This window comes from Lepidochelys kempii, chromosome 11 (genome assembly GCF_965140265.1).
Source record: "Lepidochelys kempii isolate rLepKem1 chromosome 11, rLepKem1.hap2, whole genome shotgun sequence".
Taxonomy (NCBI): Eukaryota; Metazoa; Chordata; order Testudines; family Cheloniidae; genus Lepidochelys; species Lepidochelys kempii.
The window spans coordinates 56,527,080-56,551,715 of NC_133266.1; the positions used below are offsets into that span (position 1 = coordinate 56,527,080).

At 39.6% G+C, this 24,636-nt stretch overlaps 1 protein-coding gene across 8 annotated transcripts in view; it reads right to left on the reverse strand.

Annotated features, from left to right (window-relative positions):
* PGAP1 (post-GPI attachment to proteins inositol deacylase 1) overlaps positions 1-24,636 on the reverse strand; it is a 79,690-nt gene that overhangs the window by 38,062 nt on the left and 16,992 nt on the right. For 7 of the 8 annotated variants that reach the window (XR_012154346.1, XR_012154345.1, XM_073306280.1 and 4 more), the window contains exons 3-16: positions 22,075-22,262; positions 20,887-21,058; positions 18,807-18,967; positions 17,027-17,079; positions 16,783-16,849; positions 14,755-14,860; positions 13,220-13,275; positions 13,053-13,136; positions 9,785-9,834; positions 6,575-6,626; positions 4,930-5,007; positions 3,833-3,908; positions 3,442-3,515; positions 3,285-3,336 (exon numbers count right to left, since the gene is read on the reverse strand). Coding sequence is in view for 6 of the 8 variants with exons in the window: in XM_073306280.1 (XP_073162381.1) it covers positions 3,285-3,336; positions 3,442-3,515; positions 3,833-3,908; positions 4,930-5,007; positions 6,575-6,626; positions 9,785-9,834; positions 13,053-13,136; positions 13,220-13,275; positions 14,755-14,860; positions 16,783-16,849; positions 17,027-17,079; positions 18,807-18,967; positions 20,887-21,058; positions 22,075-22,262 (1,269 nt within the window). In the remaining 2 variants the exon portion in view is untranslated. The remainder of the gene's footprint in view (positions 1-3,284; positions 3,337-3,441; positions 3,516-3,832; positions 3,909-4,929; positions 5,008-6,574; positions 6,627-9,784; positions 9,835-13,052; positions 13,137-13,219; positions 13,276-14,754; positions 14,861-16,782; positions 16,850-17,026; positions 17,080-18,806; positions 18,968-20,886; positions 21,059-22,074; positions 22,263-24,636) is intronic. The other variant, XM_073306278.1, reaches the window with a different exon arrangement.

The following is a 24,636-nucleotide window of genomic DNA, read 5'->3' on the forward strand; positions in this document are numbered from 1 at the left end:
GCATGAGATGGGAGACATGAATCTGCTGTTCCCTCAGTTGGTCTTAGTTCCTGCATGCCTCTCACAGTGTGAGCATCTTGCTGCTCTGAGTGTGATTTGTGTTTAAAGATACATATTTTTCATACAACATGGCCCCGAAACGCAAGCCAACTACTTCATCTGGCGCTCAACCAAAGAAACAGCCATCTGTTGCAACGTTGGAGGAAAAACTGGCTGTGTTGGACTTATTGAGAGATGGTATGTAGGTCTCCAATGTGGCGCGTAAATATGGCCGCAACCAATCTAGCATCTGTGCCATCAAGATTCGAGAAAGAGAAATTCGTCAAGCCATGGCATCAAGCGCTCCAATAACTGCTACGGTGATGAGCCAGGTGCATGATAAGACTTTAATGAACGCTGAAAAGGCATTAAACTTATGGCTGGAAGACATGAACCGTAAATGCGTGCCTATTGATGGCAACATGTTGTGAGAAAAGACTCTTAGCCTCTATGCACTGTTCAAACCTCCCGCCGAAGAGGAACAGCCTTCTGGTGAGAAGGAATTCAAAGCCAGCCAAGGTTGGCTTAACAGTTTTAGGAACCGCTTCAACCTCAAAAACGTGCAGACTACTGGTAAAGCTGCATCTGCCAATGAAGAGGCAGCAAAAGCCTACCCCGAACAATTAAAGAAAATCATAGAAGAAAAGGGCTATCTTCCGGAACAAGTTTTTAATGCTGATGAGACTGGGCTCTTCTGGAAAAAAATGCCCAACTGCACTTACATTTCGAAATCAGAAAGACAAGCCCCTGGCTTCAAAGCAGCTAAAGACCCATGTGACTGTGTTGTTTTGTGGCAATGCGGCTGGGCATTTAATAAAGCCGGGCTTGCTCCACAGAGCTGCAAATCCCCATGCCCTAAAAGGCAAGAACCAAAATCTCCTGCCTGTGTTCTGGCAATCAAATAAAAAGGCTTGGGTGACAGCAGCGTTATTTCTGGATTGGTTCCCCAAGTGTTTCATTCCGGAGGTCAAGCGGTACCTCGAAGAGAAAGGACTTGACTTTAAAGTGTTGCTGATCAGAGACAATGCTCCTGGCCACCCTGCGCACTCCGGTTTCCGCATAAAGACATTGAAGTCGTCTTTCTCCCCCCCAATACCACCTCCATCCTCCAACCTCTCAACCAAGATTCACTGTTTCAAGGCCACGTACACGAGGCTTACATTCTCACAGATATGTAGCGCTATGGATGCTGATCCCAATCTTAATGTGATGGAGTGCTGGAAATGCTTCAACATCTCCGATTGCATCACTTATATTAAACAGGCAATGGATGCAATCAAGCCTGAAACAGTCAATGCATGTTGGCGAAACCTATGGAAAGAATGTGTGAATGATTTTAAGGGTTTTCCGACCATTGACAAAGAAGTGAAACTCATTGTTCAGGTGGCCAGGCAAGTGGGTGGTGATGGCTTCATCAACATCCTTGAGGAAGAAAATGAAGAATTAAATGAGAGCCACAGAGAAACATTGACTAACGAAGAGTTAGAGGAACTGATAAAATCGTCTACAGAAGACAAAGATGATGACGACCACCTTGAACAGGAAGAGCCAGCAAGTTGGAATCTTCATAAATTTGCTCAAGTGTTCCAAGCAGCGAAACACTTGAATGATTTAATTTCTGAATACAATCCCTCTATGAAACGAAGCCTCAAAATCACACGTAGTATTACGGATGATTCGAGACCGTATCAAGAAATGTTTGAGCAGCTCAAGAGACAACAGCAACAGTTGCCGATCACCATGTTTTTCAAAGAAAAAAACCAGCAGCAGATGAGCCTACGCAATCAACTTCTCGAGCTGAACCAGAGCCAACCACTTCATCTATGACTCGCTCTCCGTCACCCAAGCTCTCTGTCACCTCCATCTCCTGGATCAACATAAAGCCCTGACGACCCCCTGTAATTACCCCCTGTAATTAAAAATACAGTACTGTAAAATTATATTTGGCATATGTACTCTATTATTTATTGTACATTACTGTATACAGTATACATATTACTGTACAGGGTTGTATACACAAAACCATGTACAGGATACTGTACTTTATAGGCGATTTAAGGGATTTTCAAGGGTAATTTTGACTATACGTGATTTTCACCTTACGCGCTGACTTTAGAACCTAATTCCCACGTAAGATGCAACTCCACTGTATATCAAACTGTTTGGAAAGAAATCTAAATTGAAAGCCATATAATAATATATTGAGAATTCATATTTGGTTGACAGTATAGTTTGGAATAGCGCACGCGTGTGTGTGTGTGTGCACGTGTGAAAGATAAATAGATTAATATATATATATGACCGTTAAGAGTGAAATGTGTCAACTATCCTCCAATAAGCAGAGTAGGAAACCTTAACAGGTACCCCGCTGTGCCTAGATCTTCTTTGTGTGTCCTTCTGCCACAGCCATAGGTTTTTCCAGAGTTGGGCATATGATAGGGCCCGGTCTCTAGTCCTGGCAAGATCTTCCATGGTGCATGGTTCCTTCAGAAACCTAGATAAATCCTTGCTAATTATTTTTATTTAGATCCACTCTCCCATATACACAGTGATATAGATTATAGATTTTTTATTTGAAACATGTATTCACAACAGGATTTTGTCCAGTTTTTGTTTAAAAGAAGTGTGTAAACAGATCAAGACCTGCGCAAAGATGATTTGGGTTCATTTTTAAAAGCCATAAAAATCTTCTATACTGAAGGGTCTCAATAGTTCAGGAAAGCAGTAATAAGCCACAGAGCATCTCATCCCTAAGTCAACAATTCAGATTTTACTCCAGTCAATAGCAATTGAAAGCCCTTGCCACACAAGGACTTTAGAACTCATAGTCCAGATCCTCACAGACAGTGTCAACCTAACAAAAGCCGACTAATATAAGCGGCATCTCTCTTTGCAGACACACCGAGGATGGAATGATTAAGGAGACCAGGCTACTCCCTCACCTTTACAAATGGTCTTTCTAGAAAGAGAGGTGAAGCACACTGGCAGGGTTGGGAAGCTTGTACAGACACTGCCAATATTTTATCTGTTCGTTGGATAGAACAGAGGATTTCAGTCTCCAGAGCTCTCAGTCTGGCAACTTTCACAGCAAAAAAATTACATAAAAAGTTAAGAACTTGATAGCAATCACATTACAGTATGGAACATGAGAGAGCTGGGAGGCAGATATATTTCTGACAGCTTTTTTTCTATTGTACATTTTACTGCAACCATTCATGTGCACTTCAGGAAAACATTAAATTTACCTTTGTGTGGGTTGCAGTGGCTCTCAATGTAGATTTTAAAAGCTTGGTATATCTGAAAACAAAACAAAACAAAACAAACCCAAGAAACATTTATTCACTTGCATTTCCAAAGGAACTAGTTAGTTAATATCAATTTTGTTTAATTCAGTATTTTTACCTGGCAAAAGTGTTGGAGCTGTACATTGTAAATTAGACCAGCTGAACTGAATACAATTTTGCTTGAAGAAAGCCCTGTAGAAATGACAACCCTATATTATTTCCAATTAGTAAATCTAGAAAAGTAAAGGACTAGAGACTGATTTGCTTGAAAAGTTCACTACATCTAAGGTTTTTCTTGGAAGTTGAGATATTGTATATCAGGTGTACATATAAAATATTTATGAAATTCCTAATAGTAAGAGGGTGAAATAAGGCTTGCTTAATAGGAAATTATCTTTAAACTTACTAAAAGATTGATCTTTGGAGTTATTTTAAGGCCAGATTTATTACTCAAAATATGCCAACAAATGCAGTTTTCAAGTTTTGCAAGAGCAGTGCATTATACCTACCAAAAGAAAAAAGATGTGTTACAGGAAGTTGTACTGTTCGGGAATCCTCTTTAAAGAATTCACAGTCCAAAGTAAACTGCAACATAGACATATTATTTTATTGCATAGATCGGAAATGAACATAAAGCTAGAGCATTAAGTCTGGCCATACTCTCTTCAGAACCCCAGGCAGATGACAACGTTCGAAGGCTGCTGCAAGTCATGTTTCCATGGTTCACTTACAGTGGCTGGCCAGCCGTTGGTTCAGCCACTAGCACAAGCCAGAAGGAGCTTTAGACTAGCTTGGTCTGATTTTCACCCAGCTGCAATGTGTTGCAGCATGGCCAAAGCGCTTGTATCTCTAAGTCAGTGCCTCCTACTCGGGGCACAAGAGAGTTATACATGGCTGGCTGTGCCCCTCAAGGATTCCCACACACAAGAAGAATATTTAGCTGGCCAATTATGTCAGCTTTAGCTATCCTTTAGGCTCCTGGAGCGGCACAAATGGACTGAGCTGAGCTGAGAATCTGGTGCACAATCTATAAAATACATTTAGTTCATTTAAAACTATTCTCTCACCTCACCTGAAAACCAGTATTTCTCACTTTCCTTTATAAAAGTGGTTTTCAAGCTGTTTTCAAGCTATAAGTTAAAAGAAAGATGGTCTCTCTATGAAACAATCTCCCTTCTTATTCATGATTATACAAACCACTACTCTTACATTCTCAATCACAAAACATCCTTGTCACAGCTACTGCAGCTGCTTACATGAAAATATAGTACTAGAATAGTATTCATGTATATTGATCTGTCTTAAAAATAAGCAGATGAACAGGAGGAGGAGAGCTAGAACCACAAGCAAGCAGCAGTTCAAAAAAATCACTGCTCTACAATATTATCATGCTAGAAATTATAGCTACTTTCAGTAGACTAGATGTTAAATTAGTTGAAAAATCTACCTCTGAATCACATACTGTAGGACAGAACTATGTAAAAGATATTTAGTGCAACTCTCGATATTTATTACATTTTCCTTGCAACCAATAATGACCAAATATAGTATTCAGTTATCTTGAACAGATGCTGAATAAAGCGTTTTTAAGTCTCATCTTTGTTACCTTATTGCCATTAATAGCTGGTACATAAATTACAAGATTGGACAAAGCAGGATATTCCTGAAGTTTCAGAGTTACAACCTAAAATAGGAAAACAAAAATTATTTACAATAAAAGTATAGTTTGGTTCAGTTAAAAACCTCAGGCGAGAGCCTCACTCCTACTCCGACTCTTTTATGTGGGGTAAGGGGCCCTAAAAACCTCATATCTGGCCAGGGGAGAAACCTGCAAGCCCTGGTATTAAGGGGGTATGCCAGGCAGGGCCAGAGCATACTGTGCTACTGAGATTCCAAGAAGCAATGCAGGCCATGGGGCTGCCTCAGGAGATTGCTGAAACTGAGAAAGGCTCCCCGGGCTGTCTAAATTATGCCAGGGCCTGCTCCATCCCCTACAGATGACTGGGAGTGCTCAAAAGAAGACTTAGAGCGACCATCACACAGCACACACCGCCAGCACTGAGTTCTGTGCTGTGCCTCTTGAAGGTACATCACAGAATCTCACACCTAAATGTGAATACTTGTAATCATTGTGAGCTTCACAAATACTAGCAGTTACAATTAAGGGAAAAAACAGTTCATATGTAAGTGTCCTGCATTAAAAGAGTGCTGTGTAATATCGTGAACTAAACTGTGTACCACATCACATACTCTACTGAAGTTTAATATAAATGTTGAAAGACTGTACACAACTCTTTAGATATGGCCCAATCCTGCTCCTATTAAAAAGCTACAGGTAAAACATTTTATTATGAATTTCTAGTTACAGATTTCAGATACAGTAGGTGCTGAAGGAATTATGATGAGATACACCCTTAAATTGCATATATTTGGACAGCAGCTGAGAAATGGATTACTCTAACTACCACTGTTCATGTACTGTCACTTCCATGGATTATTAATTTAGATAAATATTCTCCTGCTATGATGAATACGTACCATTGTAGTTTCATTAACGATTGCGTATCACACAATATTCAGTCTCTTTGAACTCTGTTGCTGTCTTTATCTATGTGGCTGCAAACTGTGCTATCAACTTTAGAAGTGAAGGAAAATGCCTGTCCATAGAGGAGAACTATACAAAGTCTACAAGATGTAAAATACATGCTAAGCCTTCTGCTATAAGAAAGGGAGTGAAGGGAAATCTCCCAAGAGTAGAACGACAGAAGAAGGTACTGATTTGCCAATAGTAACAGAGAAGTTAAGTCTCATTCTAGAACAACACAAACACAATTTAGAGTCTATTTGTTTCCTTTGATTATAAACCCAAGATGATTTTTGAACTCAATTTTATTGCTGTAGTTTTAGTTTAGTAAACTACAATGTTCTTTTACGTTTTCTATAGGCTTAACAATGAATTGCTACAGTTTTTAATATTTGCTTTTGAAAACTTCAGTATGGACTTTTAAACTGAACTCCAGCTTAGAATAATTTATTGTAGGAATAAACATCACTTTCATATACCCTCAAAAATTAAGATAGTTTCCCACTCCCCCAGTAGCATATATCCCAAGAGGAAACATGGCTTAGAAATCATATAAATTCTATACAACATGTGAATGCATTACATTATTCATAACCCCACACAAAACCTCTTCATGTAAATGCTCACTCCATTTTGTTGCAACAAAATAATGTATAGTACAATTTACCTTAACAGTTGGCAGTAACTCAGCTTTCCAGGATAAATCAAAACCTTCCAGGCTGTAAAAGTTAAAATACTTTAAAGTGCAAATATACAAAATGCACATATTCATTATGAAAGGAGCAAGCAGTAAGAGTGTATTAATGTACCAGCCTCTCTCTACCTCTATAGAAATGCACAAGGTAACAGGTCTACTTCTACTACAGTTAAGGCTCGGTGTTTGTCACAGAGGTCACGGATTCTGTCACAGGAGCTGCCAGAGCAGCTCTGACACCCCCTGGGCCAGGCTGCTGCTGGGGCAGACTCGGCCCCCCCACTCCACCCCCCAGCAGCAGGAGTTAGGGTGGGGGCTCACGGCTGGGGTGCGGGGCAGTGCTTACTAGGAGGGCGGGGGCCACTCCCCGGAAGGGTGACAGCAACTCCTCCCCTCAGCTCCTAGCTCCACATGCTGCCTCCGCCCCCAGGCACCGCCCCTGCAGCTCCCATTGGCCAAGGTTCGGAGCCAATGGGAGCGTCAGAACCAGGGCTTGGGGCACAGCGGAGGCAGCACGTTGAGCTAGGGTTGCCACTTTCCAGGAGCTGGGAGCATGCCCCACCCCCCTCCCCAGCACTCGCAGCATCCCCCCAGGATGCGCCCCTCTCCGCAGCACCCCCAGGGCTGCCCTTCCAAGGGGTCCCTCCCCAAGTTTTAGTCAGGGGTATATAGTAAAAGTCATGGACAAGTCACGGGCCGTGAATTTTTTGTTTACTGCCCTTGACTTTTACTAAAAATACTCGTGACTAAAACAAAGCCTTAACTATAGTTAACTGAATGATTGTCCGTATACCACACGTTATAATTTAGCAGTCTAAAGTAATTTACGACTCAAAGAGCAGAGATGTTGCAAATCTGATTTTAGACATATTGGCAGAGCTGTATAGGTATCAATACCGCTGCATTCACAAGATCTGGCTGTTATTAGTCTCAACTTTTTGAAGCATAATGAAAACACTTAATGAACTGATATCTGCATTTGTACTGAAGCAATGCACAATAAGTAAAAGCATCCACTGTTCTCACAGCTTAAGGGAATTTATAAAAGTGTATCATATGCAACCTCAGCTTTGCCTATTGGTGAAAGCCTTTCAGGTGGCAGTTCAAAGTGGATATTGGACCTATATGTTAATGAATTTACTCTAGGTCAGTGTGATGAATGATGGGGAGGAAAGGTAAGCTCCCTTTTATGGACACCCAGCCAGCCAGTAGCTATAAAATCCCTCTTAGGAGCTGTTCTCTAATTGCTCTACCTGTAAAGGGTTAAAAAGTCCCACTGCTATGTTTAGGTAAAAGAAAGTGAGTGGGCACCTGGCCAAAAGAGCCAATGGGAAGGCTAGAACTTTTTAAAATTGAAACAAGACTCCCCTTTGTCTGTCTGTTGTTGATCTCCCAGGGAGAGGCGGACAGGGCAGAGCTATGCTGTAAAAAGCTTGGGCCAGGTATGAAAAAATCATCAGTATCATACCTAGAAACTACTCATTTAAAACCCCAGATATGTAATGTCTAGGAAGACTCAGTTAGGTTTATCCCTTCAATTTCGTTATGGCTTGTGGATTCCTCTGTGCTAACCCCAGGTGCTTTTGTTTTGCTTGTGACCTTTAAGCTGGACCTCAAGAAAGCTATTCTTGGTGCTTAATCCTTGTAGTTGTTCTTTTAAAATCTAGCAATAGCCTGAGTTTCCAGATGTATTTTCTTCCTTTTATTTTTAATTAATAAAATTTACCTTTTTTAAGAACAGAATTGGATTTTTGTGCACGTTGTTGTTTAATTAACTGGTGGCAAAGGCTGATTTCCTCCCCGCCCCCCAGCTCTTCCCTGGAGCGGGGGGGGGGGGGGTTGAGGGGGATGGTAGTGAAAGGTACCCCACAGGAAGGAATTCCCAAATGCGCTTCCTGGGCTCTAAAAGGGGTTCTGCACTAGGTAGTGACAGCATTGACCAATCCAAGGTCAGAGAAAAGCTGTAACCTTGGGAGTTTAATACAAGCCTGGAGTGGCCAGTATTAATTTTTAGAATCCTTGTGGGCCCCGACCTTCTGCACTTGAAGTGCCAGAGTGGAGAATTAGCCTTGACAGTCAGCTACACATATTTTAAACAAAAACCCAGACATTTCTCAAAAGATTAATAGATTCCAAGGCCAGAAGGCACCACTGTGATTGAGTATGACCTCCTGCATAATGCGGCCATAAAACTTCCATAAACTAATTCCTAGGGAAAATCTTTTAGAAGACAATCCAATCTTGATTTAAAAATGGTCAGTGATTGAAAATCCACAACCACATCTGAAACTATTCCAGGTCCCTTTAAATGGTGCTGTTTGACTATATGGACTTAACTCACAATAAAAAAAACGATACTATAGTTAAATTAGACTTAATGGCCCCAACTCCCTTTACTGGCTAAGCTTGATACAGATCCGGAGAGTGTGCAAAGGGGTTACAAAAAGACACCTTTGTGGTTCCTAATCCAGTGCAGGGCAATTATAACACCTGGGTACCAAGTGGCCATACAAGCACCCTTGCCATGCTCCCTTACTTTGGCCCAGAATACAGAGGCAGAAGACTACTACACTAGCCCTATGCCAACCCAAGCAGTAGAGTAAATTTGCTTTAAGACAGCTCTGAGCTGTTGGAGTTCAACAAAGCAGATTTAAAACGGCTAGTGAATCTGGCCCTAAAAATGGTTTCAATTTGCATTAATTCATTACAAATTCCAAAATTTATCAATTAAACCTGACAATCTAATTTGCTAAAATGAAGTTGCTAAAACAAGCACATCCATTTCTAAATGTCCTCAAGTGACAATAAATTCATAATAGTAGTTAGGGAAGAAGAAGATCATTCAGTCCATCCTTTGCATACAATGGATACAGTCCCATGACAGAGGACGTATTAAAGTGATATTACATACAAGTTATGAACAAAACAAGTTACACTGCAATAAAAGTTGAGTTTTACCTTTTTTCTTTAAATACTAGGTCACTTAATATTGCTTTGAATCTATTTAAGTATCAAGAAAGCTGATTGTACATTATACCAGATAACAATGAATTTTAACAGCAGCAATCCTTTTTAAATCCCTATAGTTCTTCCTCCTAAATTGCTCTGTGTTGCATGACTGAATGCCCAAAACTGATCTTATAGTAACTAGTTAAATAAATTACAAAAAGCCTTTATACTCACCACACAGATGAACTACTGTTTAAGCAGCCATAAATCCAGCTACTTGTACCCTGTTAAATCAATAACATGTGAAAATGTGCATTACTACTTTAAATTTTGTGTGTGAGTTTAAATATAAAAATATTGAACTTCACTCCAAAAAAGTTTAGAGTTAGTGTTGATGATCCACTCTTAATTTATACCTGCCTAACTGTGACACCTCATCAGACATCACCCACTGTTCTAATCCTCCTTCAATACTTATATACATCAAGGTGTATTAAAAAAGAGCAGACTTCAATCTTCATTTCCCAATCCTTATCTATCACACATTTCTATAGTGGCCCTCACTATAACCACCAAGTGCTCCTAAGAGGAACTTTACACACTCAAACAAAACACAAAAATGCAGTTGCTTATGAAGTATGATTCATCTCCTGTTTCCTTAGCTATTTATTTGTAATCAGTAAGATTCACCATCTCTTTTTCTTGATTCTGTAGAGTGTTAATGACATCGTGTCTGCTGCCAAGATGCTTGATACCACAAACTCAGAATTATGATTATGAGATAAAGTAGAACAAACAGCTCAAATACTAGAATGAGAATCTTTCGCTAAACAAGAAATATGTTTAATAATTTGCCTTTTTCGTTTTTGCTAACCATGAAAATGAACAGAAGATATTGCAGCCTAGAACACCTATTATTTCTCATGAAAGAAACAAAAGTGAAGTGTTCAGAAGTCTCAAAGCACTCTTCTAAAGAGATGGGGTGGTAATTCCAGTATCTGGGTAGTTATATTGTGCCTACCTAAATCCCTCAAACAGAATGTGGTGGTGATCTTCATTTCTTGTCCCAAACTGTTGTGTAAAGTTACTGTATTATTATTATTATTAACTGACTGCTGTGCATTCCACAGGTGGCAAAAGTGTTCCCTCCATATTCCTCGCCAACCTCACAAGCAAATTGTAAAGTAAAGTATTTGGAAGACAATAGATCCTCAGACAAGAAGATGATGACAGGGGCAGTACAAAACTAAAGTATTATTTATATAATCGTGTAATCAAGAATTCTAGTTTAAGGACTGTTACGAAAAACAACTATTGAAGATGTACTGTAGTTATACTACAAACAATAGATTTTTTTTGGCAATCAGCAATTGTTTTTGTCAAAATCCTGTCAGCAATTAATATACCTTATAAATGTGATGAAAAATTCAGTTAGTTCAAAATTAAGCCTAATCAAAAATTCAGTTAGTTCAAAATTAAGCCTAATCAAAAATTAGTTCCAAAATACCCAAGCAGCCCAAGTAAAATTTATATTCTTACCAAGCAATGTTGTGTCTGATTTAAAGAACTTCAGTTATTTTACATCTTATAAAGCAAATTCCACTCTCATGCAAGAATCAGACACAACATTGCTAATGATTAAAGCTAATCAAAAGTCAGAAGTTCTGTTTAGCAGAAAATGCCAATATTCTGGGGGCGGGAAATGGTGTTCTACTTTTTGTTCCAAAACGGAATTTCCAAAAACTTCTCACAGAAGGGAACACCTGAAAAAAAAAATCATATTGAAATAATCAAAACATTTTGTTTAAAATTTTTTTAAATGAAATTTGAGTCTGGGAGCCCAAATTTTGAGGCCCCTGGCTCAGCTGCAGCTCCCAGGGCAGAAGGCTCGCAGATGGCCTGGGAGCCTAGAAGACCTGGGAACCATGGCTGAGCCAGGAGCCTCTAGGCATGGGAGTCAAGGCTTTTGGTGCCTGGTACCATGGACTAGAAGCCTTGAGAACCACATCTCAAGCTGGGTCTCCCAGTGTTTCCACAGCTTCCAGGTTCCTGGCTCTGCAGCAGGGTGCCTCGAAGCCCTTGGATCTCCAGCCATGGGGTAGTTTTTATGTCTGGGCTGCCCCGAAGCCATGAACCCTGGAAGCCCACTAACTGAGCTAGCAGGAAGCCAGGCAGGGTTCCACTGGAGCCCGGTATGTTTTGTCAGAAGTTCAAACCAGATGCATTTCTGTGACAAACTGGCATTTCCTGATGAAAACCTGCTTTGTTGCAAAATTCCTAATGGGCTCTACTGAGGACACCCAGCCTTATACCTCCCTCTTCTACGTGCACGCTCAACATCATCACAATGAATGCAAAAGATGAGGACATTTAAGGGCAGTTTATTCAAAATGAACTCAGGTAAGTCTGAAGTGATGCTGGTGGGAAGGGGGAACAATTATAGGAGCTAACCGAGACACTGACCTCTCCCTTCCACTAAAGGCATCTACCTTCCATTCACCAAGTTTGTATGAAATCTTGGAGTCTCAGTGGACTCTTCACTAATCTCGAACACCTATGTAGAGAAATGCATTCTTCCACCTCCAGTTAAGAAACTACACTCCTCCTTTTCAAATGAGGTGGTGAGTCAAAGTGATCCATATCTTTGCCTTGAGGTGAAACTACTGCAAATCATCATGTTTGAGGCTAAAAAGTGGAAGAAACACAAACTCCAGTTGTATAGCACACAGTAGCCCATCTCCTCAACAGGAAAAACAGCTGAGAACACATTAACTGGTGGAGCTCCATACCCTCTACTAACTCCCGGTTCATTTATATTGCTCTAGATAAGGCCCTTACTAGAGCCCCATTTTGGGATAGCCTCCCTATTCAGGAAGGTCACTTAAGCACATGCTTTTCTGAATGAGGCATAAGATGGGGCGTTGCTACATTAAAGACCCAAAGCTACTGAAGTTTGGAGTGGTGAACTGCAAAATCTATTATTGGCAACTCTAAGTCAGTCTTAGGGCTTGTCTACATGGTAGACCACAGCAACCTGAGGTGTGAATCCACCGCACTCTAGCCTGCCACCGTCTAACTGTCCATGTGCTGACACGTGTTAACAGTTCATAAAAATCTTAAAGTACTCTAACAAACTCTTAATGCGTCAGCAGGGCACACACACACAGTTAGACCTCAGCAAACTAGTGTGGGGTAGATTCACACCTCAGCTTGTCGCAGTCTAATTGTTCATAAAGACAAGGCCTTAGTGTATATATATGTGCAGTACTCAGATACTATGATAATGAACACACTAAACATAACAAATACTAAAAGGCATGTGCCCCTAAACAAGTAATAATACGTAGGGATTACAGTAAAAAAGCGGTCTCTGTTTAATAATTACTGGAGTAGTTAGCTCAATACAGCTGTTTAAATGGAAACAACAATTCAGTTTCATAAAGTTAAAATTGGGTAACAACAGATATATTTACAAAAATACAGAAAGCACATATTTTCTCACCAACATACTGTTTTGACAGTGGACATGACTGTAGGTTTTTCTGTGGTTTGAAAGAGGAAACATGAAATATTTTCCATCAGATTCCTTAAAAGAAAAAATATTGCTTATTAGAAAAAAACACAGAAATGACAAAATTGAAATTAGAAAAAGATATTAATGCTACTTACATTATAAACTGTATAGGTCCATTTTGAGGATTTGATTTTAATCCAAATCAAAGTTCCTAGAAGTAAACCATATGCTTTATTTTGCTCACTTGCGTGTGATAGGAAAACCTTAATTCTAGTTGTATGTTACTGCAGGAATTGCCTATGACGTATAATAGTAATCATCAGCAGAACTTCACAAAACACAAACATTCTACTTTATCAAGCACATTTTATCAACTTATTGTTCATATCTCCAGAAGTTAGACATAGGAACATTAAAATATGTAATGCAATAGTCACGACTGCTATTCAGAATTGCATACAATAGTTAAAATCAACTATCTATACAGCACGCCAAACCAAGGGATGCTATTATTACTTGCAAAATTTATCAATACGTGCTAAAATAAAAGGTCTCAAAGAAAAATAGCATTAGCATCTGGTGGGCATCAATGTCAGTATGGGGGCTGAATACAGACAAGAGAGTGTTGAAAATACAGCAGCACAGCATACTTTCTTTGCCCTTACCACACTTTCAGTCTCACAGGAAAGGAACATAAAAAGCCCAAATTCAGGCATCAGAATTAGGAGCAGAAGACTGACTACACGAAGAAAGTATGAGCAGAAAGGAAGGAGGAAGGGGGAGGAGTAATAGCACATGCTCAAATTCACCCTTCTTGTAACTCCTTTGAACTTAATGGCATTACAGCATGGATAAATTTAGGCAAGTGTCAAAAGGGAATGAGGAGAGAGGAAAATGCAATTGAAAAAAATTGCACATAAATATACTCCAAATTGCTATTGAAGTGGGGGGAGGGGGAATATCTGACTAAATGATTAATGAAAACCTAATCTATAAAATGATGTCCGTTATATTGTAAACTAAAGAAATGCAAAGATATGATTCACCTCCTCCTAGCCTATTTCAACAAAATTAAGCCTTGGTAGTTACTCCTGGGCTCTACAGCCATGGCTCCTCCTTGTTAACTTCCTAGCAGCCAGAGAAAGTCAAATAAGGAATTCTGCAGATTCTCCAACCCCAGAGAGGAGCCAATTCTTCATTATAGATTGGGTCTCCTTGCCCAGCTCTGTCAAGGGAAAGGAGCCATTGAATCTGCACATCTGGGCACCTAGGAATTCCCCAAGCATCCATAATTAGCATAGTGGCTTTACAGTACATACATACCAACCCCCCACCAGGATAGGGTATGGACATGGGAAAGGCTATAGTCAGAACATCTGAACTCCAGCTACTCCTGTGGTTGCTGGAGATCGGTCAGCCAGGCTTAAACTGGAACAACTTTTGTTTCCTGGCTACTCCCCAGAATCTGGAGAATGCAAAAGTGGCATTTCTTTGCCCCATTATGGTCCTCAACCAAGCCTAGTGCAGCTAGAAACAAGAATCAAGACCATAGTTTGTCGCCATGCATTCCAAATGGTGTTTGAGTGGTGCCTAAAGAAAGAGTCTGCGCTTCAGCAATTCAGTAGTGAGAAGATTAACTCTTAGACAAAATGTATCCTCAGATCCTGGTCAAAGAATTAGACTTGCATACCTTTAAGTTCAGTAAGTGTTTCAGGACCTTCCTCAAAGAACTTTGCTGGGTGCCTCACAAAGTGATGATTCAATACTAACATTCTCTTCTTTGGATCCTCGGTTATCTAAAAATACAAGACAACTTGTTAAAAATCTACTTAGCATTTTGTGTGCTTTACAAGAATTACCAAGACATTAAGCCAGCAATGCAGCTTTATTTACAGTAAAAGTCAGAGGATAATATAGTTTCTAATTTCAATTCAATATCTGGAGCTAATAAAAATACTCTATTCATCTATATCCAATTACTGCTATCTGCAAATTGCAACTGCTCGAACTATACAAAAAGTTAAAACTATGTATACATAAAACCAAAAAGCTGTATTATATAAATATTGCTAAAGAGACAGACACATACACACACCATAAGGTGATATCTATGTGATAAATTGAAGACCCATGTAACAAGTTAATTTTTCATGCACCTATAACTAAGGTTAAGATTTAGTCACGGGTATTTTTAGTAAAAGCCATGGACAGGTCACAGGTAATAAACAAAAATTCACAGCTGGTGACCTGTCCATGACTTTTACTATATGAATACCATGACTAAAACTTAGCAGTTCCTGGCGCCCCGGACAACATTGCTCTGAGGGGCCTCAGGACACCACTACTGGGGGCACCCAGGGGCTGAAGGTTAGCCCCTGCACTGGCTGCGGGGGCTGACTGCCCCCAGCCACCCCTGCTCCAAGGCCCCAAGGACCACCGGTCGGGTGCTCCCCAGGGTATTCCCCAGGCTGCCCGAGCAGTGGTTAGTGTGGCAGGCCCCAGGACTGCTGCTCGGGCACTCCTCGGAGCCAGCTGTCCCAGGACCACCTGAGCAGTGTCCAGTGCAGCTGGCTATGGGGCACCTGGGGCCAGCTGCTCTGCTGGCCTTGGGATCAGCCACACTGGCCATTGCAGCTGCGACAGTCATGGAATCTCTGACTTCTGCGACCTCAGTGACAGAGTCACAGCCTTACCTATAACTGATTCACTTGCTTGTGCTCATTAATCCAACTTCCTGGGCCCAACTCATACACTTCAAATGTCTGAGTTCCTAAAATGTTCAAATGCTTCAAACCTATGCCATTTTTCTTTCTTTCTTTCTTTTTTTTTTAAATCAACCTCCCAAAGTAAGTTTCCTCCTACTTTCTGCAAATATAGCTATGCAATTTGTGAGTATTATAGCCATCCCCAATGAGTTCTGAAAATTTTTTTCCCCAATGGACCAGTCAACTTTTCTATACCCATATTAAAAAGGGTTCAACTGAACAAGCTTCAGAGACCAGTGAAGCTATCAAAGAATGACCCAACCTCTCAGCCTTATTCCCAGTTCTTCATTTTTATTGCTGTAAAATTACGCAAAGGTTCAGGAATAGGATGAAATATGGTGAAAGGTTCTTCAAATAGTTTTTCAAACAGTAACATGCAGTGGGCAACATAACATTTAAGCAGGTAGAAAAGAAAAATGAGACAGAGGGAGTAAAAAGAAGCAATAAATAGGGAGAAAGCGAAGAAAACTAGTAAACTCATCAGCTTTTCCCTTGATTTCCCCTAAGTAAGCATTCCAAATTTACATAGAGGGTTTCTGTTTTGTTGAAATAAATTTGCAAAAGGACATTAAATATGTAAGCAAATGTGTGTACCTTATCACAGTACAGCTGAGCAGATTTGTTTAGGATCACAAGATCCCAGGCCTGTTTAACTCATTCTATCTCAGTGAGAAAGTCAGGGTATTAGCCCAGCTATAATTAACTCACTGACTCAGCCAGCAGCAAAAACTGAACCATTGTCATTCTTCACAGAACCCAAAACACAAGATTCTGGAGCACGAGACATCAAAAAGCCAGCAATTTTCAACATGACATAAAATTATCAGAAAGTAATACACAGTATTTGTCCCTGACTATTACAATGGTAGCTAAAACATCACTTTGTTGGGGGAAGAAAATCCTCACCTTCCTCCCAGTATTTATGGGGCATGCAGGAAATGGGAACTACAAACCTGTTTGGTGGTTTCATCAATAACATCAAAAAATGCCCTAATGGTAGCCAAGACCAATTCTTTACACCTAGAACAAAACATAAGGAACACTATATTTAAAAATGCAACTACAAAAAAAGGTATGGGCTAGATATTTTCAGAAAATTACTCTCTGAAGTTAAATGAATTTATAAAAGGAGATGAAGGTAAGGGATGGAGAAAGATGTCATGTCAGTTACCTAACTTCTTTGTCCTATTTGCTTACCATACTATGGAGAGGTGGTCTGTTGAGGCCCAAGTTCTAGGTACTGCTGAGCTCTGTTTGAGGGAGAAAAATATATTAGCTTTTTGGGGATTCAACATTAAAACATTAGAAATTTGAAAATGTATTTGTGATTTATGTCTGAATATTTATTAAGATGGGCTTTTACAAAATTATCAGACAAGAGCTTGGTTAGCCTTAAGATAAAGCTGGAGAAAAAACCTTATCACTTCAGGAACACACTTTGAATTCTCACGGTTAGTTTTCTTTAAAAAATAAATTAAAAAAAAAATAAAAATTATCATTTTCCCTAAAGTTAAGGTTCGCTATCTTTAAAACAAACAAACAAACAAATATACATACATTTCTCAACTTATTTAAATGGATTCTATTATCCCATGTTCCCAACTATCCATCAGCCATCTGCATCCACTTCCAAAACCTGGGTAAGTAGGAGAGACTTGCAATGTAGCCTGAATGTCACCAGTTCTGGACTCTGACAGATCCAGGGTGGAACAGAGGGGGAAACAGTACCAGGTGGAACATAACAGAACCAAGACACACACACACCCCTACCTCCCACCTCTAAAGAATATTTAGCAACTGTACATTTCAACCATTTAATCTGTTAGCCTTAGAGCATCACAATTTCTGTCCTACCACTCTGGGGGGAAGAGTTGGACTTGTAAGAGCCAAGATCCCATTTAAGGCTTCACAGGTTAAAACCAATATCTTAAATTTCAATCAAAAGTGAACTGATAGCTATGGAAAATCATGGAGCACAGCTGCAATATGATATTTGAGTGAAATGCCAGATAAGTGCCTTTATGTTCTGCACCAACTGCAGTTCCCTAATAATATGAAGGTAGAGTCTCATGTAGAACATTTTATAATAGCTCAGCTTTGACATGAGAAAGGCATAGATCGCCAATGTGAAGACTGCACCCAAACTAAAATTATGCACATTTATTACCAAAAAAAGATGATACTCTTGACTACTGCTACCAGCTGGATAATCAGAATCAGGTAGGAATTCAACAAGATTCACAGGCTGCAAACCTTAAAATGAATGGCAAGCAGCTCTCAACAGACAGGGATTATTTCAAACTTTCAATGTAATCATTATAGCATGGGGCAAACAGCAACAGGGAAATAATTCACTCGTCTGGGTTGAGTTTCAAGTCACTAGCCAACACCCAAATTTCCATTTGAGCCCAGGTAAATCTCACCAGTGGGGTTGGTGGAGATAGAAATATAAATCTGGGTGTTATCAGCGTAACAAGACGCCATGTACCATTCTTCAATATACATGCTGTAAACCTCTGGTACCCCTTGCTCAAGGTATGTATACAAGACCACCACTATGGAACAGCACATGAAAACGCCTTTGTTGAAAATAACCATTGTCCAATACTACCCTTTGGTTACTCTCTTAGTTAGTAGCCAACTGAATTCTGTTACAAATCAGGTTAAAGAACAAACAAATTTCCAGTTATTAATTACTAGTGATGCAAGTTGCTTTAAATCCACTGTATCTAAGGATTATGAAGCAGAGTGGAAAAAGTAACTACAAAATGAAATTTTCTCCACCTCACCTTTGTGCTCCAAAGTGAAATTTGTATATGGCACATCTCATTATCAGATGTGTTCTTTCAAACCTAGTAATACTGCAATAAGAATTTATTATACTACGCCATACATACTGTTTTCAGACACAGGTACATACAGCCCATAAACAGTTAACATAATACCATTAGAAGACAATTAAAAAAAAAGATTTTACCACAACAAATAAGGCACTGCTATGTTGACTTAATCTGGGTAGAAAAGCGAGTCCTGAATGAACTTGGTAATCTCTGAATCCTCCCGCCACAGAAAGGGTAGTTAGATTTCTTACATCTTGGGCCTTTAAAATCCAATGATTGTTTACAGCTGTATAAAAATCTTTTAAAAAATTGAAAATAGATTAAAATTCACTTTATACAAAGAAACAGTGGAAATTTTTTCACAGCATTTAGTAAAAACAGTTTTTTCTGAGCTGTGCTGGCAGCCTACCCAGAAGTCAAGTTTCCATTCCCATTTTTGAGTCTTGTGTTAGACAACAAAACTGTACCCAATGCAGGGGTGATCAGACAAGTCAGATGCAACTGTTTTTTTACACCAGCTGAGGATGCGCTTCCAAATATTTAATCTCATGATCGATAGTGATCAATAAGGAAGGCCAAACGGAAGTATGCATTTGTGATATCAGTCAACAGTAGAGGTAGAAATTAATAGAAAGGCAGCAGTGGCAAAATCAAGGGGATAGGGATCACCCATGCTTAGCTGCCACAAAATACAAACAAAAAGATAGAACACAAAAAATTCTACATATAATATACTAATAAATAATAATAAATAATTATACACACACACAAAAATATACTACTGCACAGTTAGGATTGCCGACTTTCTAATCGCACAAAACCGAACACCCTAGCTCTGCCCCTTCCCCAAGGCCTCGCACCTTCTCGGAGGCCCTGCCCCCCGCTCACTACATTCCCCCTCCCTTGGTAGCTCACTCTTCCCCCATCCTCACTCGCTTTCATTGGGCTGGAGCAGGGAGTTGGGGTGCAGAAGGGGGTGAGGGCTCTAACTGGGTGTGTGGGCTCTGGGGTGCAGGAGGGGCTCCAGGCTGGGGCAGAGGGGTTCAAGGTGTGGAAGGGGGCTCAGGGCTGGGGCAGGGGGTTTGGGAGAGGGGTTACCTCCGGAGGCTCCCGGTCAGCGGCACAGCGAGGGAGCTAAGGCGGGCTTCCTCCCTGTCCTGGCACCGCACTACGCCCCAGAAGTGGCCAGTAGATCCTGCTACTAGGCGTAGGCAGCTCTGTGTGCTGCTCTTGCCCGCAGGCACCAACCCCATGGTTCCTGGACAATGCGAGTGTGGAGCCAGTGCTGGGGCGGGGGCAGCGCACGGAGCCCTGTGGGCACCCTGCCTAGGAGCTGGACCTGCTGGCCACTTCCAGGGTGCAGCATGGAGCCAGAACAGGTAGGGACTAGCCTGCCTTAGTTCCACAGCACCGCCAATGGGACTTTTAACAGTTGATGGTACTGACCAGAGCCAGTAGTGTCCCTTTTCGACCGGGTGTCCGGTCAAAAACCGGACACCTGGTCACCCAATGCACAGTACAGATTCATAACTTTTGAAATGTGCATTCTTATCAAGTGTAACTTCATAAAAATTAAAATACTGCAGAGTATTGATATAATGTCAATGCAGTAATTCTTTTCTCCTTTGGGCTCTGAAAATTTGTACGTTATGCTATCTACAAACATTTAATCTCAATTAGGACCAATATTTGTATTTAATATTCTCACTGCCCCATCCAAATACCTTTGACTTCACTGAGAGGGCAGGATGAAACTTGGCAAATTGCATAAAAAGTAACACAATAACTAGGTATACAGTCAGAAGAGAACGTGATTTTGAATATCAAGGTTTAACACAAGGAAGCATTCGCTCATGGGAGAAATAGGAAATCACTTTGACCTGTAATTTACAAGGTTCCAAATTACTTCTATTTTCTGTGTAAGATGCTGGAAATTAAGTGTTCCCACCACTACACCAAAGGTCAAGTTAAAAGCTGAAAGACAATATTTTGATATTTATGTGACAAACTGATGTTCTTTTAGTGTCCCAGTTCTGTCATAGGAGAAAGAGTGAAAGATTAGAGCTTCTAAGAGCATCTCTCTTTTTCCATAACAATGTGTTTTCAGGCCACTGTAATGCAACAGATTCTCACACACACACACACACACACACACACACTTAAGCATTAAGAAAGAAACATAGTGCCCAATGCAACACTTAACTGAAGTAAACTTACCAGTAAGATATTTGTCTAAAGGCATTACAGGTGCAACATGAGGTGTGGCTTGTGTAATGAGGAGGTTTATAAATTCAGGCTTAAAATTCTTTAGAGTGAGCAATGCTCTTGCAACAAGACCACCCATGGAATGACCTACTATTGCAACACTGCTTGGAGCAAATTCTTGATCCTTCAGAAAAAGAAAACAGTAATCACTCAAAGTTAGAATTTGAGAACATTCATTTAAACAAACAGATGAAACTTAAGGCTTGTCTACACTTACCAGGAGATCAACGAGCAACAATCGATCCATCGGCAGTTCATTTAGTGGATCTAGTGAAGACCCACTAAATGAACCACAGATCGCTCTCCCATCGACTCCTGTACTCTACCGGATCAAGAAGAGTAGGTGGAGTCGACAGGAGAGCGTCTCCCGTTGACATTGCGTAGTGTGGATCCCACGGTCAGTAGATCTAAGCTACTAAGCTATTCACGTAACTCAAATTGCGAAACTTAGATCGAATTTCCCCTGTAGTGTAGACAAGGCCTTAGACGTTGATCTATCATTTAGTTAAAAGTTGTGCATTTTTCCTCTTAAATTAATCATGTTGCTCAAAGAAAATAGTCAGGTTTAATAGTTTGACAAGATGTTACTAACTGACCCATATTTTAGATGCTTTGGTCTTCCAGAATCACTAAGTAAACACAGGCTCATCACAAGAAAAAGTTAGAATGTAGGAGGTGCTGTACTTCAAAAACTGTAGTTTATAGCTGATATTATAATGTTTGAGAACCTTAAGGAAGCAGACCAGCAAATAAGCTTTTAGGCTGAGGCATGTTTTCTAAATCTGTATTAAATATTTAAATAAACAGTTCTGAAAACATAAATGAGCCTACTGCATTTCTACTACAAAGTAGTTTACATATTATATGGAAATATTTTATTTAAAAAAATGAGAAAACTATCCAAGGCTTTGGGCACCCTCACCATGAGAGTAAAGACAAAATCCAAAATTTGTTTATTAAATCAAGACTAAAACAGGAGTATTTTTCTCTCATCCACATAATCTACACCACACAAATAATAGCCAATATATCTATTACAATTAAAGATTTGCATCCCACAATTTTCCACTGAACAAAAATTCCACCCCAGTTTTTAGTAGAAAAGGAAAAAAAATCTCAAAATACTATTCATGTGCATACCTCACGTCTTACCTTGTACAGCTTAAGAATTACTTTAATGCACTCATGCACAAATCTGGTTTGTCTGTGCAGACTACCACCATATAGTGCAACCAGCTCCTCATTAAAATTGACAGTGAAGAAATTGAAATGGTACTTGAAGTCAATGTCTTCTGCTTTTCTAAGTGCTATAGAGCCAAGAGAACGTACTAGGAAAAGAAATTGCACTAGTTAAATCACAGAAACACCTTTCTTCTAACTGTAGTCAACGCTACTACTCTCAGTTGGATTCTCCAATACAAACAAGTCACTATGTAGCTGGTAAAAACAAATGTTATCTTACTACCACTGGATATTCAAGTTCTTTAAACCTGACCAGTGTTCACTTGATGCAAGTCATTTGTATGCATCAAAAAGAGTGGAAAGCTTTCCTCTTTTACCAACCTATAAATATACTTCCCTTGTTTTCAGACATACATACATACACGAGAAATTAGGATGAAAAATATCAGTTAGTTGATAAGAAATCTCTTTATAATAAAAGTGCAACTTACAAACGTAGATTTTTTTGTTGTTGCATAACTGCACTCAAAAACAAAACAATGTAAAACTTTAGAGCCTACAAATTTATTCAGTCCTACTTCTTGTTCAGCCAATCGCTAAGACGAACAAGTTTGTTTACATTTACAGGTGGTAATGCTGCTAGCTTCTTATTTACAATGTCACCTGAAAGTGAGAACAGGCGATTGCATGACACTATTGTAGCTGGCGTCGCAAGATTTTTTTAATCGCTTGAAGCCCTAGTATAAAGACTACAAAGAAGAATGCTTGAGCATGGGGAAAAGTCTCTCTGGGGACAAAATGCAAGTTTCTCCTAGAGAGCAACATTTTGTGAGCTCTAGATCCTGCTTTGTCTTTAGTCACCCCTGGAAATATCCTCTCACTGTGCAGATTCAGTTATCGAACAACCTCAATGAGCCCTGTTGAAAAAGCTAAACACCACATATTCAAAGCACTGAACAGATATTAAATAATTCCCTCAGCACTCTGGTAAGATTAATATATTTTAAGATCAGAAGGGACCATAAATCATCTAATCTGACCACCTATATAATACGGGCCATAGAATTTCATCCAGTTACTCCTGTATTGAGCCCAAAACTTGTGCTTGACTAAGGCATATCTTCCAGAAAAGAATCCAGTCTTGAATTGAAGACTTCAAGAGAGGGAGCTCCACCACTTTCCTTGGTAGTTTGTTCCAATGGTTAATCAACTTTGCTGTTAACTTTGTACCTTATTTCTAATACAAATTTGTCTGGCTTTAACTTCTAGCCATTAGTCTTTGTTATGCCTCTCCCCCCTAGATTAAAGAGATCTTTAGTACCAGATATTTTCTCCCCATAAAGGTACTTACACACTTTAATCAAGTCTCTTCTTGATCTTTTTGCCTCATGATAAGGCATTTTTGCAGCTATCAAATAATTTTTGTGCCTCTTCTCTATCCCATTTTTCAGTATTCTTTTTTAAAATGGGGACACCAGAACTGGATGCAGTATTCTGTTAGCAGTCTCAGAAACGCCACAGACAGTAGTAAAATCACCTCGCTACTCCTCTGTTTAGACATCCAAGGATTGCATTAGCCCTTTTTGTCACAGCATTGCACTGGGAGCTCATGTTTGTCCACTATGATCCCTAAATCCTTTTCAGAGTCACAGCTTTCCAGGATACAGTTCCTCCATTCTGTAGGTACAACCTGCATTTTTTGTTCCTAGATATATGACCTTCAGTTTGGTTGCAATAACACACATTTTCTTTAAGTGGGCCCAGACTACCAAGTGATCCACATCACTCTATATGTTTCCCTTTGATTCCTAAATGGTCACTCTCTGTATTGCTGTGTTTTCAAAAAGACCTAATTAGTTCACAATAGAGTCTGTACTTCTTTAAACATAATTACAAGTGTCCATTTGGCATCTTGTGTGATGATTATTTCAGTAATCTTCTTTGGATATCATTGTCCTCACATGCCTTTAAATATGTTTTCTAAAACTATAAATTATGAAATGTTTTACTATGTCATTTTGACAAAAGTATGTATAATTTCAGTCAAAAGAATTAACAAAGCACCTTTGAAGGTTAAAAAAGTCAGTAATAAGTTATTCATTGGCTAAATGCATGCAAGGCTTATTTACTCAGCTAAACTAAAACTATTTTGGGGCATATACTAATTGTTTACAAAAGCACAGAGGTTTTTTTAACATCACCATTAGAATGCTGAATAATTCTGTTTCAAAGCACTTTCTTAAAACAAGTAATGATCTATGAAGAATGACTGTCTTCAGAATAACACTCATTATGCTATATTTAATTAGTTAATGGTTGCACAGCACTTTCAAAAACGTAAACACTACTTAATTACAAAGTACTCTCATATCTTCATTTTCCTCTACAAATATACAACTATTACTTCCAATCTCTGAATGGAATGAAGTACAGCAGGAGATAATGAGTTTATACCAAATGTAGAAACAGGCTACATTAAGACTTGGAACAACATGCCAGGGTGGAGCCACTTGCCCCTCA